This window comes from Pipra filicauda, unplaced genomic scaffold (assembly GCF_003945595.2).
Source record: "Pipra filicauda isolate LSUMZ 115617 unplaced genomic scaffold, ASM394559v2 scaffold9_size5747161_pilon, whole genome shotgun sequence".
Taxonomy (NCBI): domain Eukaryota; kingdom Metazoa; phylum Chordata; class Aves; order Passeriformes; family Pipridae; genus Pipra; species Pipra filicauda.
Window position 1 is genome coordinate 4,954,993 of NW_024105198.1, and position 21,567 is coordinate 4,976,559.

The 21,567-nt window shown below is 41.2% G+C and overlaps 1 protein-coding gene across 1 annotated transcript; it reads left to right on the forward strand.

Moving 5' to 3' along the window:
• The first annotated feature begins 1,832 nt into the window (after positions 1-1,832).
• Positions 1,833-20,368, forward strand: SPATA16 (spermatogenesis associated 16). Its single transcript, XM_027724668.2, has 4 exons — positions 1,833-1,922; positions 4,230-4,344; positions 16,705-16,852; positions 20,232-20,368. The coding sequence occupies exons 1-4, from the start codon at positions 1,912-1,914 to the stop codon at positions 20,366-20,368; spliced, it is 411 nt and encodes a 136-aa protein (XP_027580469.1). The 5' UTR covers positions 1,833-1,911.
• Positions 20,369-21,567: the final 1,199 nt, after the last annotated feature.

The window sequence follows — 21,567 nt, forward strand, 5'->3', positions numbered from 1 at the left end:
CTGCAGGGAAATCCTCCTCTCCCCTTCTGGGCTTCTCTCCTTTCTCTGCAGCTCAAGGGGAGCAGCCAAGGATTAATGAGCTGACCTTGAGTCTCGCCCTCACATATTTCCAGTATTTACAACAGTAAATGAACACCCAAGTTTTTAGCAACAACATTAATTTCTTTTCTTCTTTGGAAATGTAGCACTTTGGTGCATTCCAGAAAATTCTGCCTATTTCTATACCTACACCATCCATTTCCTTGTCACAGACCTGTGTGGCTGCTGTGAAGTATTTGGCTGGGCACTGGCTGTTGGTGTCAGCAGCCGTCACGCACCAAAAGCTGCCTTTGACTCATGCACAGTCCTGTGCATGTCTGGAGATGGGCTGAGGGAGACGGTTCAGGATCTCTGGTCTGCTCTTCACTGGCACTTATAGAAATATATCTTATTATTCTGCACCACCAAGTGGCCAGATTGAGCAGGGATTGCAGAACACCTTTGGATCCAGGTTTACTACATCACCCAGACGGGTTTGGTTACGCTGTGGAAGTTCATACTGGCCCAAACAAGCAACTAGGAAATAAAACCATTAGAATATAAAGTCATATTTTGAACATCCCCTAAGGCGTTTTCAGAGGTGTGTTGTCAGAACTGCTTCAGTTCTCATATCAGACGGAGTTCTTTGGTGGGCTGCACACCTGAAACTCAGGCATATTTTAAGTATTTCAAATTCAGTGGTGGATGGTTCTGTAAATACAAGGCAAATACTTCTGAGTACCAATGAATAGTTGTGCCAGAAGTAGGAAGAATGCATGTATCTTTGTGCTTTACCATTAGAGATTAATCCCACTATCTTTAAAAACTGAAAAAAAAAAAAATTGGCATTTCACACAGAAAGATGCATTACATGGTCTAAATAAGAGCTATTTTCCCATTCTTTTGTACCTTATATTTCCTGTGCTCAGGAGAATTCACAGTTGAACTCCTATGTAGTCACCCTCAAGGTACAAAGAGTGAGGTCTGTTGCTGATCAACACTGCTTGTCCAAAATCCCCCCATGATATAACAGCTGATTCCAATGCACGACATTACATATCATGTTTAATATATGATATTGATACTGGAACAGGGCAGGGAGTGGTCCCTCATTCTGGTTTTGGGAATATCAGATTATGTATCAGAAGATTTCTTCTTTCAAGATGTTAATGAGTTGGGTCACCAGCTGAGAATCTTAAATAATAATTTCATAAATAGTATTTCCTTAAGTAGTACTTTACTTAAATCTTATTTCAGAGTATCTTACAGGCTCATCAATCTCGTACTGGAAATCTTTGTTACCTGGATTTCCATGGGCCATATGGAGAGGTATTCACTGGGAGTCAGGACCCAGCTCAGTGCTTTAAGCCTTCACATATTTCAGTGGGAGCCAGGCTTTTAACCTGCCTAAATACCTCAAGCGGTCCCTTGTTTTTTGAACGTTCAAGTTCCTAAATATTTTTCGATGCCCAGCTCTGTAATTGTATTCAGGCACTGTAATTTCACCTTTGTTCCAGTGTCTGGAAATTCACAGTTCCCTATTGCACTTCATGTTGGTTCCATGCATTGAGACCCGGAGACCTGCAACGAAAAGTCTCTTACTTGGGCACATTTGGGGTTGGACACAGGCCATACACACAGAGCCTTAATCCTCATGTTTCTTTTCAGAGTGGAATTTTTAAAGTCCCTTATAAGCCCTGAGGTCACAGTGCATTGGTCCCGACCCGTGTGCGTTCCCTGATGACCAAGGAACTGAGAAGTAAAACTGGGATGGAGGCACTCAAAAAGCTCAGAGGGGTTTTCTATGTGTGCCTCACCACCCCTGATGTAATGCATGGCAGTACAGGAGAAAACTAGCAGGGATAGCAGCAGCTGTTGAAAAACTAAGCACGAATGCTGGAAATGTAAGTGTGCTTCTGATTATTTAAATAAGGACAAATTAAGAAGGAAGAATAAAGAGAAAAGGCATTTGTCTGGAGTGCAGCAATGCCTGGAGACTTCTGCCACGATCAGAGCGACATTGTGCTGTGCAGGCTGTGAAGGATTAGCAAAAGGTTGAGCCAGGGGGACTTGCACACCAAATCAGTAAATCAGTCAAATATGAGTGTTTGCATTTTACAGCTGGTGCTGAAAAATGGAGAAAGATGAAGTGACTTGTGTGAGAGTTGATTCCCGGTTTGCCCAGGGCGCTGTGCACCTTTGAAAGCAGTGCCACTCTGGGAGAAGCAAGCGTTGGCTACCACTGAGGAATGGGAGGTCACAAACTGGGTATCGTGTTGTGCTGCCAGTGGGGTGGATCCTGACTTCCTCAGCCCACAACTTGCAGTTGGGATGGCAGAGAACCCTGTGGTAGTCTCTGTATTGACTGATGGTGTTCAACCAGTGTCCGGGCTCTGGCGACAACAGGGTGACACTCAAGGTTAAGGACCTGACAGTTTTAATCTTTGAAATGTCAACAGTTGAGGGGGCAATATAACTATAGCACCCCAAATTGTAAATGACCATTTGCAAATGTCTTTTGGCTCCAAAAGAACACAAGGCTTCAGTGCTTAAGACTTGCTATATATTTAGATTGAAAGTCCCTTCTGTCTGTTGAGGTGGCTGCAGGAGCCACCACCACTCCTGTACACTGCTACGGACCAGCTAATGCCATTGCCTTGGGAGCTGGAAGCTTTGCAAGAGATCAAAGGTACAGAGTAACAGGACACATTCATTCAGTCTTCCCTCAATATTGTGCCACATGGTTGTTTCCCTTTTGCACCTCAGGACACAGAGAAGGTCTTTCCTCAAAACCATCAGCAGGTCAAGCAGGTAAAGCTGGATGCTTTGCTTACCTCCTCTGCTTCATCCACAGGATCCATATGTCATTCCTGAGATTAAACCCTGGCACCACTTGGAGTCAATGAGCAGTTTGCCAATTATTTTCCAGGCAATGAGGATTTCATCCTTTGTTCATCCTGTGCTGACTGGGCTAACGATGTTCAATTAGAAACTGCTCTTTGTTCTAGTGCAGTCAAGAGGATTCTTGCCAATGATTTGAATGAGCATTAGATAAAGCTTATGGCTAAATCCAATCCTTATGCAGAAATCCATGGATCCCACTGAATTGCTTTTCTCCCAGAGAAATTAATGGGAGCTGTATGAGAACATCTAAGGGAAGATTTAGTTCCTGTTTGTAACAATATGTTACCCCCTGATACTGGGCCTGCTTTGAAATGTTTATTGTTAAATCCATGAATTTTTGGTTATATCTCATTAAGAACATAATACAGCCTTGGAAAGTACATTCTGAAAGGGTATTACAACTGGATTGGGATTACTGTTTGTGAGACACTTTTAACTAGGGGGAAATTTCAAATTCAATTTACAGTAATGTCAAACCACAATTAATATATAGGCAATGATAAGGGGAACATGCAGAAGTACACATTGATAACACTACATCAACAAATAAACTTTTGGTGCTAGTAATTAGGTACACAAGATTATTATATGTTTAATTGACTAAAGTGACAATTTGGAATTACATCTAGTCACATTTAATTGGATTTGGAATCTCTAGAGGAAAAGAAACAGAGAGCAATGTAGAGAGGCAGCCATAAAAGCAAACTGATTTTCTAAAGTCTGTTAAGACTCTGCATTAATATCCTTTGCACAATATTCCTTTTTTAATATCCCTCAGCCTAGAAAGAGTAATGCAATGATTGTCACAGACAGTGGGAGTACCAAAGCATACTCAGCTCGGTGACAAGACAGTTAATTACTTTTAGTTTGGGGTGGGTTTTAAGATATAGTTTAATCAAAGGTGAGCTATATCTGTGTTTGCCATAGATAAGTGATATTCCAAGACTGTCAAGCTAAAGGGTATTATATACATTGATACTGTTCCTAGAAAAAATGTACTTACATATATTTCACCCACAAATAATTTAAAGCGAGAAAAAGAAAAACCAGGCTAAAATATTGTATAGCAGCCATTAAATATTTGCTGAGAGTAAAATACTGGAAAGTTATTAAAATAAAATGTAGAGTTGCTTGTTGGCAGATAGCTTAACTAGCTCAAAAAATGTTTATCTTAAAGCTGGACAAAGACTGAGAATAATGTGTAATCTTTTGGTACAAACCTCAAGTTGCACTCTTCTAATATTACCTCCTTTAAATATTGCTATTTGCATTCTGCTCTCACTCATTTATTCTGCTTTTGGGTTCAGGAGCCCCATGATTGCTGACTGTACGTTCATCACGATGGGAGGCACCGCGTACGCAACAAGAGACCTCATCCGTCTGTATTGGCAGGCAAAAATTGATAGCCCAATGAGGAAGGAGGTGCCTATCTCACTATTAAGATCAAAATGAAGGATTACTGCTTAAAAGACTGCCGACAAAGGTAGCTCTTGGGTATATCAATCAACAGGACACTATACGGTACTACTGTATTTATAATGAAGTAGACTTCCTTGGACTAATTTTAAGGGCAAAATTCAAGGTTGTTAACCCTTGACTCATACTTCAATTTTATGGAGTGCTATAAAATTCAATTCTGGATACTGTATAGTCCCCTAAGCTATTTTTTGTGACGTTGTCCTACCTTAGTGACACTTTCCTTTTGGAATTTGCATGGTGCTAATCCTCTGACGCCTTTCAAAACTCTTCATCTGGAAGGGGAGCAAGAAAATGCCTGTAAAAACTGGTCTCAGAGGAACTTGCAGTGCTCTGTGAAGGATGACTAGGCAAGACCCCACTCTACAAAGATTACTTATGTGGGGAGTAGACCATTGACTTTAATGAGACTTGTTGGAGTGATACTTATTTGAAATGGTTGTTCAGTCCAATCAGCACAAATTTAAGTTTAAGGGTGTCCCTCCTGCTCTGAGGAGAGCTCTCACACAAACCTGGAGGTGAACGGATGCTGGATCCTTTGCTGGGAGATGCTCGTTGCTGCAGACTCCCAGAATGTACCTGGTCCTCAGGTTCTCCACAAAAGAAGTTAAGAATACTAGGAACAGTATATGTCCCATGCAGCAAAATTTCAGGGTTTTATTCTGATGGCATTTATTTTGATTTATTCTATGAGATCATCTGTGACATCTCTACTGTATATGTATTGGTACAAAACATGTCTGACGTAAGCCAGAGTAATAAAGTTCAGAATGTGATCTTTTATCTTCCCTCGCGTGGTAAATTTTTCCTTTTTTGAACTATTATTAGTTGCATTCTTATTGGTAAAACTGAATAAATCTCATTCCCAGGAGCTGCTGAATTTCAGTACTGCTGTGAGTGCAAAGTGCATCTCATTCAGAGAATTACCCACTGGGCTACTGTTTGCAGTGCCTGTGAACTTTCCTGTGTGCTTTCCAGCAGAGAATTTCTTCTGTACAAAACAGTTTGATTTTTTTTTCCCCACTGGGTCAGACTTGTTTAAAATCCCGAGTTCACAAACAGGTTTTATGAAGGGGTCATTTCTTCAAATGGAATGTCGTTTTTTGTCTCTTAACACTGGAATCCATTGACTTTCCTTCTTGATGTCATGGACATGAAGCTTCAAAGAATAAAGCTTTAAAGGGGGAGCTGTCATAGCTGTCCTCTCCCCCCGGGGGCCTAGACTGTCCTGCTATGTAACAGGGCCGAAAAAGTAGCATGAAGGACAAGATTTATCACATTTCCTCCTTGTAGTGTCTAAACCAGAAGCTGTGGTTGGGTTAAGGTGGGAATGAACCAGAACTGAAGGGGGAATGGAATCACTTCCAGCCATTACCATCATCTGCCAGATAGCAAGGGCCAAATTATTTTGGTAGCACTCTGGTTCATCAGTGCTTCACTCCAGAGCTCACAGCTCATTCCTCTTCCTGATGGAAAGTCCATGTGTGGGCCTCCCTGGACCCCTGTGGTACCACGAGGCACCACCACACTGTTTGTGCCCCGTTCCCACTCCTTCTCTGCGCTTCTCCCAAGTTCACTGTCATCTTTGACTGCAGGAGCTTTGAAATGCCAGTAGAGATCTAACCATTTGTTTGATTCCCCACTGTACTCGATTTTCACCGGGAGACAGAGATTGCTCTGCAATTTTTGTGCTTTTTGTGTGCGTGCCTGAGCGTGGGCTACGCGAGGGATTCAGCGGTATCGAGATGCTGACACGCACGCAGGAGAGGCAGCTGGGTGCCCAGTGCTGCTCCCACTCAAGTTAATAGCTGGCACTCAAGAGAAGTTGCTCCTGAAGATATATCCCCAGCACCAGTAAGAACCTTTGCCCCCCGCAGCTGATGAGTTCTGTGCACTCAGCATCAGGGGTGGTTTCTATGTCATTAGAGCGCACAGCAACAGTTATGCAGGATGATGCAGCATGTGACACTGCTCTGGGACTTTCCACCACAGAGAGACTGAGCAGAGGTAGCATAATCTTTTTTTATTAATATTCTCTCTATTTCATGGTGTAAAGCTGAAAATAACTTGTCACAACTATACATGCTCATGTGCTTTTGTAACCAAAGCAACAGCTATTGATGCACACTTTTCTTGCTAACTACTCCTCTGCCCCAGAACTCACCAGGATTGGCTCACAACCATGAGTAACATTTTCCAAGGAGGAAGGGAATAGAAGGGAAACAGGATGGTTTGTTTTTTCCTTCTGTGAAGAAAGACTTTTAGATTAGATACATCTTTGCTTTGATCAGTGGGTCATGTATATAATCTTCTGGTGTGTCATAGACTACTTTTGTTTCTTCTTTTCATGATTCTTTTAAGTGCTGGGAAAGGCTTTTCCTCCTCACAGCCTGTCTTCCCCTTCTGCCATGGCTTCAAATCTTTGTACAGACCACTTGAATCCTTGAGCTGACAACTTCACTGCAAAAAATTCAGGCCCTTAATTTACATCTGCAAAACTCTTTATTTATCCTACTTCTAAATCACTGGTTTTTTTCTCTCCTGATCTATTCCTCATGCTCAGAGCAGTCTTTATCTTGTATCTCCTCCGTTTTTCTTCTCCTGATATGGGCCTTATACTTTCCTTTGAACTTCTCCTATCCCTGACATCAACTGCCAGGAGTCTTCTTTCTTCAAAATCCTTCTTAAAACATCTTCAAATTGCTCCTCTCTTCATAATCAACTTTTACATGTTTCCTCTTCTCCAGCAGTAACCTGTTCCACGTGCTCTAAGGCACACTGCAAGGTTTGTATTCCTAGATTTTTAAGCCAGATGGGCTTATATTGGTGAATTATCTGACTTTCTGCATTAAAACACCAGAGAATTGCACCCTTAACTGCCTACGTTGGCACCACAAGAAAAAAGCAGAGACTGGTTTTGAGAAAGTTACCCAATCACCTTTCTAAGCAGTTTAAGGATAGAATATTTACCATTGCCCATCTAATAGTTGATTTGTTGCATGATTTTTCCCTGTTTTTCTCCCCAGTTTACAAAATGGGATCTTACTCATCCAATCCAAACTTTCAGCAATTTATATTATGCATTAATTTCTAAAAGCTTAAAGAACCTTTAGTACTTGTTATCTTCTCCCTGTATATGTATCTATGGATCATGATCAAGGCAACTTTAAATATTCTTTTTGATTAGCTTTTTGATTAGCTTTCTCTGATTGTCCCCTTTAAAGTAAATCATCTATTTCTGGATCTTCTGTACAGTGATATGTAATATCTAATGCCCTGTGTTGGTTTTGAATATTAATACCCATCTTCCATTCTACTCTGAGACAGAAGTATAATGCAGATGAGCAGTGGAAAAGTAATTTGCAATGGATAATATTATTCAGTAAGTTGGGCCTTTTTCTCTGTTCAAATATTTTATTCTGTGGATTGAAAATATACATTCCAAGTTAACACATCATCAAATAAATGGGCTTTTTTTCATAGCCCACTACAGATATGCACTGGATGATTTGTGTATTGGCTGTTAGATTGAAAATAGGTGAATTAAATAGAGTTCATCACAATAAATAATAATGGAAAAATTAAATGCAGTATGGTAAATATCTTCAGAGTGGTAGCAACAAGACAAAGTTTAAACTTACTTATTACTATAATCGGATAAGCTCCCTAGCATTTATTGTCAGCAATGCCATTTCTCAGCTGGTAATAGCAAAACAAACAGTAAGCTTGTGATATTTCATCCCACAGAAAGAATCCCTCTCCAAGCTGTCCAGTTTTACTCACACCTTTGCAAACTACTTCCACTGGCTAAAAACTGTGCAATATAAGCTGGATGTTTCATTCTGTGAGTAAAAATATATCACACCCATATGACAATGTCAAAAATTCCCAACACTGTCAAACAGGAACTTTGCAAATACCTTGAAAGTCACAGCCTGATTTCACCAATATCTGGCACTGCCATATTAGTGTTGTGCCTTTATTACCTAATTTATAAATATCTCAGTCTCAACTCATTAGCACACTGCAAATACAATTCCTTTTATTATTTCATTTTGAAAACCGTGTGCCCTATTTTATACTAGAGGTTGAGCTCCAGCATCCACCATGCACTTATACATCTAAAGTCAATCCTATCCAGCCAAAATCTCACACTAAATACCATTGCACCAGCTATGCATATGTTGCAGAAACTAACAGAACCCCAGGAAAGCATTTCAAAGCTTGTAGGTTCCTATCTGCATGCTTCCATTGCCATCTGTACTAAAAGCCTTAATTCATGAACACAGCCAACATGTATTTGCTACAGCTCAAATGGAGACCTTTAATTTGCATTGGAGTAAACCAGGCTTTTAGCTTTAGTTCCAGTTCAACTCCAGTGTTTTGGCCAAGATTGCAGCCATCACAGAGCTGCTTTTAGCAGATTGAAAATGAAACTTGTGTTTCTGAGGATATTTCTGTCAGCTAAACTCAACGCCACAGAGAAAGCATCCAGTAGCACATGCAGGTCTGTGTATTCAGACCTTTGTTTTGCACTCTGGTTGCTGTTATGAACATCAGGTGCTTCCATTTCAAAAAAAATCTGGGCTATTCCAAGCACAGAGCAACCTGCACATCACACAATAAAGCAAACAATAACCCAGCCCTGCGAGGTGGCTGAACACCTACAGCGCAGCGGTGAGCGCTGTCAGATCCTTTAGAGCTCAGCTTTATCTCACACCTTGTGGGGTGAAAATCCAAGGTAAGGAAGTTAAGGGGAAAAGCTCTTGGTAGCCAAACCCTCCTGTGCAGTCCCAGCTGGTGCCCAGGCCTGTCAGCAGCCCTGTGTGCTCAGGCTTGACCCGTGCCCTGCTATGGAGCGTGAGGTTTCCAAGCTGGCAACAACAGGGATGTTTTGCAATCCTCCTAATGCAATGACTGATAGGAGCTGACAGGCAGCCTCTCTGGGCAGCCTGGCCATCATATCACTGAGAAAACGTATTTCTCATTAATTCTCGAAGCTATTTTAACAGATCATGCTGTGCCACACTTCACTGCAATAAAGTCCCGCCTTTAATCAAATCTGGGGGAAAATCCATTTGAGGTCAATGACTGGTGGGTGTACTGGCAGAAATAAGTGTCTAGTATGCCTGAGTCTGTATTGTCTCAGAGGTCTCTGCAGCTTGTTGCTGCTTTAAGCATTAGTTTTGCATTTTCTCATGCCAGAAAAGAGATAACATTTCTCTTATACCTCTTCATAAACACCAATAGGTAATTGTCCTTCTTTTGTACCTATGGCCATTTTGAAGGACAACACTTGCCTTGAAACACTGAGCTTTTAATTTTCTGGTGGCAAATTGGGAAGTAACGATTCTCCTCATCCTGCGTATCAAAAGAACAAAATGATTTTGGTCCCTAAGTAGGAAGATCAGTTTGTTCTTAAGACAGTGCACTGGCACCCAGATGATCTCAGTGCAGCTTCTGACCAGTTCATGGGTTTCCTATGTTCTCATTGCATCATGACTGAAGCAACTTGCTAAAATTAGAATTAATCACATTTTGTCAAGGCAGAATGGGCCTCTTCCTGTGTATGCCATTTCAGGGACTCAGAGCAGTCTGGCTTTGGAATACACTATTTGTAAGACGTAACTCTCAGCTGCAGAAAATCAGCATCATTCTGCTCCCAGGTACAGTAGTAAAAATATGGAGTAATTGAAAACTGGATTGAGAAAGTAAATAAAATAACACAGCAGAGAGTTTCTATCATGTTGATACTGATTTGGGAGCTTTTCGTTGCTGTTGTTATTGCTGATATTTCCATTCTAGAAACAATTCTACATGCACAAATCGAAGGAATTTAACATTTTTCTTGCATTCTTTCTTCTTTAATAACATCAACCTCTACGTATTTTCTACCTGTTTCTATTCTTCCAGTACCAAATCATTCAAGGTAGAATAAGTACTAATAGAATCAAAATGCTAAGAGAAGGTATTAGTTTAAATGTCACAATTATTAAAACAGATGTACTAATTGTCCCTAATTTGAGGAAAGATGGATTTATTTAGTACTAGATGAATGTAATAGGCAAAACATAGCTTGCTGTAGCTGGTGGCTGTTGAAATCCCAATATGAAACAAAACACCAACCCAATTAGGGTTGTAACTGTTAACAGGGGCCCGTAAATCATGTCTCAAAGATGCTCAACAGGAACAACCTGGTCAGCAAAGCTCCAGACCATTTGAAAATCCTACAGGGCAGCTCGAAAGTAATGTGCATATTTCACAAGCAGAATTTTCAATTCATTCTGGGTTTTACTCTTTGCAAAGCAGAGTTTTAAGATTTACAAAAGAAACCTGAGAAACCAGTGCAGAATGGCAGCCATTTGGTGCTGTTTTCAGGCCCTTATTGTTCCCTCGAGTTGCTAAGGTCCTTAAGAACTCTCACATCCATTATCCTCTTCCCTTTTCTCTTGCATACCTTCTCCTTTCTTCGGGGAAATGAGGCTACAGGCAGGAGTGTGTGCTGTTCCCAGGATCATTACTAGTGATGTGGCTTTTCATCCCCACATTGCTCTTGTAGAACCACAGAGCACCCCACGCAAAAATAGATGGAGTCACTTTTCAGAAACATCTCTATATACAGTCAACTTGTCTTCTACTAAATTAGCAGCCATTCAGCCACATAAAGTGGTTTGCTGTTGCAATGACTCAGGCATGATTTCTCGCTGACCCTCTGAGCAGTGCTGTCCATTTGGCAGGCTAACCACATCAGTCACCATCTCAGGCTGTCTGATTCATCTCCTCACATTCAAGTCAAGTTCCCAAAAGATGTTTAGCTCAGTGCTAGGAAGGACTGACACCTCTTTCAGTTAGTTTCTGCTTTTTTTTTTCTTTTTCTTTTTTGTTTCTTCAGGTTAAAAACCCTTAAAACCCCTTAAGGCAAGTATCCCACCTTTCTCCCGGGAGTATTTCCTTGCCAGGCTTATGCCCTGTCTCTCAAGCACTTGCCTGAACCACCTGATGGATGCAGCATCCAGATGTTGGTCAGTGGGATGTAACTACATCCACATAAAGCACCCACTGATCCTCAAGCTTTAGCTCTGCCTGTCTGAGTTCAGACATCTCTCTGAGCCCAGGCTGCCAAAGCTGTTCAGCTGAGCACGGTTTATAATCCCCTTTCACAAAAAAATCCTGCTAGACTGTGACCCGTTCCTGACCCAGCAGGAGCCCTGCAGAGCTGTCCCAACACATGCTGAGGACCTGGAATGGCAAAAGGCTTCTCCAAGCACTGCAAAGGCAGCTGCTGCTCAGAGCAGCCACAGTGAATTGCCTCCCTGGAATCAGGGTATTCCTCACCGCAAAAACTCTCTCGTCTTTAAAAAAGTGTCAGTGTTAACAAAACTGGTTAAAAACTATGGGTTTGGACACTGGATTAATGTAGAGGATAATTGGCATGTTCACAGAGGCATCACAGACAGGGAGTTTCCAGAGCAGCCTTCAGCCTTTCCATATGCTATGTATTCCGGGATTTTTCTTTAATGAATAGTGATCTCTTTGAAAGGATATAAAACATGGATTTCTTTTCTTCCGAAACATAAAAAGAGACTTAATAGAGTATCAAACAGGTCTTGAAGCCTAAGGTAACACATCTGCAGTGCCTCTGCTTTTGGGAAGACATGGTTCTATCGCTGTGGAGCTCCACAAATCCGCTTTCAAAATACACTGCATACAAAATAACTCACAGAGACTTAAATATGTTAATAACTTAAGACCCTAAATAAGCTGATATTTGATGTGACCTACATTAATGGGAAGGCACTGTATGGCAGATAAGCAGAAAGTTCTCATTTATTGTATAATGCATGATTTATTCATACCATAAATATATTGAGAAAAGGATGCGCTCTAGCATTCTGTCTACTTATTTTTCCCACAGAACAAAAAAAAAAAAAAAATTATGTAAGAAGATCATGCTGGTGAGAAGATATTCATATCACAACAGCCACAGACTTAGTGGCAGGGCTGCCAGAGACTTCTTTATGGTTGGAAAGATATAGAGAAAAGCACATAGGTTGCGCTGCAGTGCACCCGTAATTCTAACTACCAGCCTAGGAGTGGAAGCAGTTCATAGAAGAGGCTAATGGCTTTACCCTGACTGATACCATTGCGTTAATAAAAATCATCAATAAAAGCATCAGTTCCTGCTGTACTGTAAATGAGACAGGGGCTGAGTGTGCACTGCAGCTGTGAGATAAGGCACTAGGAAGATATCTAAATTTTTGGCTAATTCTAGATGTCAAGATAATTGGATTTTCCAAATTAAACCTTTCTGTAGTTAAAGAGGATTAAGGTTAGGGACTGTGGCGGGGAAAGCTACTGTCATTGTTATGATGACTTTTTCACTACAGTGCCATATTTCTTCGCCTATGTCTCTCTAAGCAGGCAAATTTCAAGAGCTTCTTAAAAATATTGAAGTAGTTACATCATTTACCATCAAAAGCTGGCATGGGAAAGGTTTGTTTCTTGTGCATCTACCTATTCATTTTATGAGTTCTTAACAGAATTTTATTGAGTGTTGACTCACAGAACTACAGACTGGTTTGGGTTAAAACGGACGTTAAAGATCGTCTTGTTCCAACCCCCCTGCCATGGGCAGGGACACCTTCCACTATCCAAGGTTGCTCCAAACCCTCTTCAACCTGACCTTGAACACTTCCAGGGATGGGGTAGCCACAGTTTCTCTGGGCAACCTGTGCCAGGGCCTCACACCCTCATAGGGAATAAAATCTTGGATACTGAATAGTCAAGATGCTCAGAGAAGAGTATGAGGTGGGATTGAGTCAAATATATATTTAAAACCTTTTTCAAAGCAAAGTTTGTTGTTGATGAAGGGGTTTGGGCTTTTTATTTGTCATGATAGCAATGTACATCCCTCAAACCCATACTTGAGGTATTCCTCAAGCTTGTGCTTTGTGAAGGAATTAATTTGTATTTTAATAGAAGTGCTGACAATATAAATACTCATTGAGACACTTTGTCTCCAGATGGTTTCTCTGCAGACTTTCTCTGATTCCCCACACTTCCAAAACAGGGATATAAACCTCCTGACATTGCAGAGCATGAGTCAGTCCCATAACTACAAAAAGAAATCTTTCCTATCACCAGATTACTCTGCAGCCTCTTCTTAAACAAGTTGTTGCATATTTTCTGAAGCTGGATTCTGTCCCCTACCCAGGTAAATCACCAAAATCAGTAGCCTCGTGTCGTAGTCCTTACCTCATAATACAGTGCTAGAGGAGCTCTTTCTTCCATTTTAAGTTCACCCCAAGGACTTCACATTTTCTAACTCTGTTTGAACAAAGGGCTGGAGTGTAGCACCATGAGACCAGATATCACTGCAGAGACCACTTGCAAGATCCACAAAAAAGTAAAACCCCAAATCTTCTTTCTTTATCATTTTATCAGTTTAGCAGCTGCCCCCACACTCATGAGAGAGCCTGACACTTCTTCCCCTCTAAGGGCAGAACAGCAATATCCTCCCTGGTGTATCTGACAGGACCTTGTAGAAAGGAGCTTTCCAATGCAAGGACATCAAAACACATGAAAATGGGAAAAAACAGTTGTACTACCCACTTTTGCAAGGACTTTCCTGAAAGTCCATTTAGCCCTTCCAATCCTCTCCACACTGTGACTGTATCTTGAGTAACTGCACAGTGTACAGCACGGGAAATGTTCTGTAGGCATCCCTGTTTCCTGGATATGTTGCCAGATATTCATCCACAGTGATGGACTTCACTGCATAAAGGCTTAAGGAGAAAAACCCTTCGGGATTTCATCATAAAAAGTTTTCTCCTCAAAAGTTTTTACGGGCTGAAGTTTCATATCTGTAAAGACTTTACCCCATAAAAATCCAAGAGGATAGTAAAACAAATAGTGGCTATGTCCAGGGTCACTAGCCTGGGGAAAATAAATGCTCTTGGATAATAATAAGAATACCTTCAGGAACAGTATGGACCAGAAATTGAATCTGTTCTTTTCCCCACTGGCTGACATTTTATCATTATAGCCCTCGGAGCTGGTCACTATTTTCTGTGCAGAGTAGCCATGGGCACAGGGCAATGCCAAGATACCATAGGTGTGATTTTGAGCTGTTCTTGAGGATGATAAACCCAAAAGTGAACTTTGCAAACAGAATACAGAGCTTGTCTGGTCCAGCCACTCACGTTTTCATCTTCCTCAATACACTTATTTTAAGTCTGAAGTGTATGGATACACCCCAAAAACACATTCACATGCTCCTATCAGTCCAGATTAGGAAAGGGCTGCCAGGATATAGAAAACAAGCAGAATACCCAACATCTCATACAAAATAAGGCTGGCCTAATTCTGTGCCTATATTTACATGTGAAATTCAGCAAAACTTGCACAAGTAAGCCTCTGCCTTTTAAAAATTGTACCTTGGAAAGTCAGATTGGTGGCATTGTTTTACTACTGATCCTCTAAGGGCCCTGAACAACAAGATAATTAAAGTCCATAGAAATAAGGAAACCTAATATCACTTTCCTGTGAATCAGTGCAGACTGGTAAATATTCCCACAGGAAGGAATGGGCACGGATCCGTTTGTGTGTCGCCAAAGTTCTTTGCAGGAGGACACACTTGCTATTTTCTGGTCTGATACCTCCAGATCTGTGGCACTAACCATGGATAACACCACTGTGCCCATGGATAACATGGTTGTGCCCAGGGAAAGCTGGAACTTCTCCTCACCTGGGCAGAATGTTATTATTGCCCCAGGTGGTCATGATACTATTACACACATTTGAGGCTTGTTAACTCTCCAGGGCTAAACTGGCCACTCCAGACTGCTTCCATTCCAATAAATACAGGATAACAGGCTGACTAAATATAGACTTCTAAAATATAAACAGATCCCCAGTAATACCCTCGAGATCCAGGCAGAGTATTCAGTGTAAGAGCACTCAGGGTGCACGTGTGGTAGCCTATCCCAAAATCTACTCAAAACAATTATAGCATTTCTATGGTATTTCTGCACAACCCATACCAATAAACAGGATGGAAATAAACTGGCATAAGACCATATCAGAAGTTCTGTTGTCTAAATCCATTTGAGAGAAAGACACAGATACTTAACTAATTGGCAGTCTCAGCCTTCCATTCTGGCTTAGTGGGAACAGTCATCAGCTAAATCAGTGACTCATGGAGGCACACTGTGTCTTGGATAATTTTACATAGGTGGAGGATAGACTGGAGAACAAATATGAGGGCTTGTTAATAAAACACCAAGCTGGACCCCTAGTGATGCCTTCTGTGAATCACTTCAGTGGATGAGGGGATCTGGGAGATTCATATACCCTGTAAAAATGCATATATCTTTTCACGTCATGCTTTTCTGACCATCTCTATTAACTTCGTGTTAGCCCTGCCACTATTAACCAGGTTTATGCTTCTGCCAAGATACATTAACGAAGCCTTGCAGTTCCCCCAGTTTTCAGAAAGCAATGCCCACCTCAAGAAGACAAAATTGTAGTTATCAACAGATGCAGCCACAGCAGTACTGAACAGTCTTAAGCCAAAGCCCAGCCCAGGAGGAGCTGCAGCTCAGCCTCCCTGGCCCTGATGGATAATAGGGCTGAGCAAGGCTATTCCCAGTCTGGCAGCTCCTCCTGGCAGCTCCAGCACCAGTTCATTGGGGTCCACTGAGTGTGAAATCCACCTCTTCACATCACACCAGCACAATACATCATTTAAGTCATTTTTAAGGGATGAAAAGGTTCATAAGCTTCATGTTGCCCTCTGCACAGGAGTGAATTTTACTCTTAATGCAAACGGTGCTTAAATGCAATATTTTAAGACTAATATTCCATACAGGCACAGTGTCTGATTCATGCCAACCCAAGGGGTAATGTGAATGCTTAGCATTGTTTAACCAACTCCCAAGGACTGAATAAAACCCTCAGATGAAAGCTGTGACCTTCAGAGAGCATGGAGTCACTTTTTCTTTTCATCTAAAAGATAATTTAGCTAATACTTTTCTCCTCATTGAGGACATAGGCTCACTGCACTGAAAACTGTTTACAAATGTTCTTTCTCCATTAAATTGATTTTCTGAGTATAGAAAGGCAGTGTTTTCTGGAACTAATTTAAATTCCCCTCTAATTAATATTCAAGATCAAAATATGTTATCTTTGCATGACTGTGCAATTATTAAAGGGAAAATATCATCAGAGAAAGTAGGGGGGGTATTTTATTTTTTTTAACTAGCCATTTCCTAATATGAAATGTATAATTTCTTTGCCTTTTTTTAGGCTATATTTCAAGAAGCTTTCAAGAGAGAAATATCTTTTTTGGCTATGTACAAACCATTTGTGAAAGGAGATGAGAGTGCCAAAATAAAGGAGGCAGACAAAACCTTTGCTAAAAAGCACCCTGATTACATGCAGCACATATTTACAGGTAACAGCAGATGTCACATGCTCTTAAGCACTGTGTGTTGTTTGTGTGCGTTTCTGACTCAAAAAACAGGCTGAGAGACTCTGAAGCTTGAGGTCCAGGCATTTCTACACTTCCAGGGGGGAAAACAGTCTTCTGAGATCCGCTCTGTGATTGTCTGTGATTTAGGTAATGGAACGAGTACTCAGGCAAAGTACAGACTTTATACTGCAAATCCCCATAAATATTATTTTTATCCATGAAGCGCCATATTTCCGTTGTTGGATTTCATTATTGCAATTAATCTTTTGTTCAAAGGTAGGTTTGCAAGCATATTGTGGTGACAGGGACACTCAAGCTCATTCCCACCTCCATGGATTTGTGTGACCACTGACGGTCACACCTGCAGCAGGGCCCTCCCTTTCCAAAATTACCTTTGCCTTTTATGAGCTCTACTGGGCTGACCACCACCTTTGAGAGCATTTTACCTGCATGGATGGGAATAGACAGCCAGGTTTCCTTTAGCCTGTTGACAACAAGTAGGATCCAGAGTGAAAAAGGGCTTTATCAGGGTCTGTTATCATCTCCCAGCACAGTGAACTCAAATACCATCTCCTGGCGCAAACACATGCCTAAATTCTTGTGACCATGGGCTCGTTTCAAGCAGAGTGGACATGACATTTTGGCAAAAGAGAGCCAGGACGATAAAAGGCACTTCTTCCTGTCATTAACCTGGTGATTTGGAACATAGTTGACCCTGATAACACTTGCCTTTGAGTTGGTGATTGAGAAACATAAAGGGAAAAGTACATTTCCCACGTCAAATTCTGGAAAGCCTCTATTTTTGTCACACAAACTGGTTGTGTAGCTCACCTCCCACTGTCACTGCCAACACAGCCATCCAAAAGGCTGAGAGGCTGCCTGCTCCCTGCAAGAGTTGCCCCCAGGTCGGACAGCTCTGACGCTGCTGAGCGCAGCACTCAATGGATAAATCAGGTTTCCAAAAGGAGACAAACTGCGTCTTTGGAGACAAAAAAAAAAAATCTACTTCTAAAACACAAATAGGAATTAGGAAACCAAGTGTTTGCCACAAAACTATGCAAAGAGGTAGCACAAGTAAACTTGCTTTGTTCGTGTTGGTTTTGCTTTAGAAAACCAGTATAAAATTAGATGGTGTTTTGCAAGTTGCAGAGCACCCATGTATTGGATTTCTGGCAAGAGCTTTGGGGTTGTTCAAAGAGAGAAAATGAGGACTTATTTATCATGAAAATTGTAAAATCCCTGTCTTCCTTTTACTTGCTGATGTGACTGAGGAGAATATTCTGAGACAAAAGCACTGGCATTAAAAGAAGCATAAAATAAAACTCCCTCAATTTACAGCAAGGGTGAGACTTTCAGAAGCACACAAGCAAACTCAGTGATTTTTTGTTCGTAAATCACCGAATGAGTCCGAAAATGTCATCAGTCATTTTCTTATGCCTCCCAATAAGGAAAAAGAAAGAAGGAAAAAAAGTAAGGGTAAAAGATTCAAATCCTATAGAATTTTATAAATATATAGTCAATTATAAAACAGATTGAACAGTTCTGTCTTAAAATATGTTTTAATCTATCAGCTAAAATAATTGCTTCAATTTTATACAAGTTTTTCTGAGAACAGGTTTTAGGATCCCTGAAGTTTCTAGGAATAAAATGGTATAGAAGAAAAGGCAAGAAACAATATCTGTATCAGGGCTGTCCTGGAAACCCTCTCAGACAGAGCAGACATGGTTCCTTTTCCTACACTTGGTGCTGAGATAAAACAGTGTTAGGTGAAATCAGTTGAGACAATAGAGGTTCCTCAACTTAACTCTTCAGATCTGACCGAAAATCACAGTGCCCACCCAAAGAAGACAACAAAAGCAACAGGTTTAGCTCCAAGTTCAGTGTGGCACTGAGTATCCAAACTGCAGGTCTGTATCTCACAGAGGTGAAATTAAAAGTAGGAGCTAAGTCCCATTTTAACAGTGGGTGTGAAATACCAGGCATCCCAAGAACATGTTATTTTAAATAATCTTCCTATCCTGTAACAAATATCTGTCCAATTTTAGTCCGAGTTCTGCTGGAGTGTAAGGACTGAATTGATTTCAAAGTTTTCTTATTGCCAGGGAAAAGGAGCAGATACACATCGAGATCCAAGTGTACAATGCAGTTTGTCACAAAACTGGGAATCCATCAGAAGCAGAATATGCTGCAAGGGAAATATCAGGTCCACTTGCTTTGATTTATATCAGGGTAAGTCCAGAGAGCGCCGAGTGGGGTTGCCCATTTGTCACTGTGACCGCACAGCCTGGCATCTTAAAAGCAGAGCTCCCTGCAAACAGAGAACTCCTTTGTGAAAAGTGACACTGACATTCAATCTAGGTTTATTTTCTGCAGGGGAAGGGGAGGGAGGATAGAACTGGTCCAGTTCCCTACACAAAGGTGGCTTGTACAAATGCTCTGAACATCTGTCCTTCCCGAGGTCAGGGCAAGGCCCACTCAGCTGACACACAAGGGGTTTTGACAGCAGCAGTCACAAACTCTGGACATGGCACAGCACAGGCTGTCACATGCCAGCTGGGGGGATCAGAAAGGACATGCAGGAAACCTGGGATTATGGTGGTGATGATGGCAAAAGCACAGATCTGTAGGAAATTAAACCTCACAAATTCAGGGAACAACGAAACAGCTTCTTTTGCAGTAAAAGATCCAGATGTTATGTTCTGAAGGGTTGAGTTATTAATGCTTTGGATGATCAGCACTGAAAAGTGCATAGATGGGAAGAACATGCTTTATCTTTTGCATTAGCAAAATTGAAGCTGTAGATGCAGAAGGTTGCAAAGTCTGAAATTTCAAAACCCTGTTAGAGCTGGATGGGTTGGTTTCGTCACCTTTTTTCTGTCAAGCTTTCTGGAATCCATTTCACTCCTTTTTAGACTTCCTTTTTTTTTTTCCTCAAAAAAAAGTAACCTCTCTTACAACTGAAAAAAATGAGCTAGTGGAAATTATTTTCATTTCCCTTCCAGGTCATCACAGAATTTACATGTGGCCAGACATGGCTGCATCTCCAGCAGTACTTACTTACTCTAGATTTCAGAAACAAATATATTGGAAAAAACTTGGAAAGGTCTTTAACTAGAAAACAGCCAACCTTTTCAGGTACACCAACTTGCTTAATGGCTTGAATAGCTCAGTGGTGTTCTCCATGATCCTTGATGGATGAGGAGAGTTGAGGGGTTTCTTGGGGACTCTTTCTCTGTGCTGGCAGCCCTGACTGCCCAGACAGCTCTCCCTATCCCCTTCACTCCTCCTCCAGTTTACCCTCAGCCTGATAGATTCTCTATGGAATAAACACAGTCTATGGTTTTGTGATTTCATTTCCTAGACCAGAAAGCACCTTTCAGTCCTACCATGGATGAAGAAGCAAAAAGACTGGGAGAAAGCAGTGAGAAAAAGATCATGCCAGAAATGGATTTTATAAGAAACACCAGAATGAGTATAAGGTTCCTTTCTGGTGTGTAGTGTGTGTGGTGGCAGAAGCCTCTGTGTGTGTGTGTGTGTGTGTGTGTCTGTGTGTGTGTGTGTCTGTGTGTGACCTGTGCTTTTTGGTGGATACTTCATGCTGCACATGTTACTCCTGTGTCCAGAAATTGTGTTCCATGAATTCCATTAGGAGCTGAGCTCAAATGGGGTTTAGATACCTTTAAGTAGTCCTAATTATTTAACAGTGTGCCCAGTTTATTTAAAATGACTTTACATGCAATTTTCTCAAATCTTTGTGGCCTATTATGTTATATCCCTTCTTCACATAACCACCAAAACTACTGTTAATATGTTTAATATCCATAGTATACTACACCTACCACCAGGGCCTCCATTAAGAGTTAATAATTGCTACCCGGAGCATTTCTAGTGGTTCAGATCCTGAACCCTATGTATTGAAGTATGTGAAATAACCTTCAAATCTGCTACAACCATATTAAAGGTATAGTAGTTAATTCTACTCCATACTTTCCTCAATAATGTACACAGCTTCTTAGCACCATGGCTGTTGATTAGCACAAAAGGTCAAAAATCAAATTTGCATGTAGACTAGACTGTTTTAATGCAATTCTTAAATTATTCCTCTGAAAATAGGAGGAAGAAGCCTCTCCTCCCCAGATTGTGAATGCTAATGTTAATGCTTTTTCCCCAGCAATAACTGGTTTTGAGTTTTCTGCACGTTGAAGGAATCGGAGCCATTTTCTCATCAGGGGTGTCCTAGCAAATCACAGGATTTATATTCTTAGATAGGAGGTTGACAAAAACTGCTACTTAGCAACCCCTAGCAAGGAAGAAACATTAGCTAGATATTTGGGGAAGCTCTATCTCCTTTAGTCTCAGAGAGCAGCTGCTGAAACAACAGTAAGTGCCTGCACTCACATGTTTAGTGGGAGGTAAAGGTGCTTAGTACTTTACCAAAATGGGTGCTCTCAAAGTGTCTGCATTGCTGGGAGGCAGCAGAAACAGGCTGAGTTCAGACATCCCCAAGGAAACACAGCTGCTTCTCTCCAGTTCTTTCCTGAGGCCTTGTGCTGTTGGCTTTGGATGACCAAAAGCCCAAGTTATTGATGAGCAGGCTAATAGAAGCAGCATCTTTGAGAAAGTGAATTATCTGTTCCTGCTGTGGGCATTGCACTTCAATGCACTATAAGAAGCTACAGGTGCAAACAGGCAGTGGG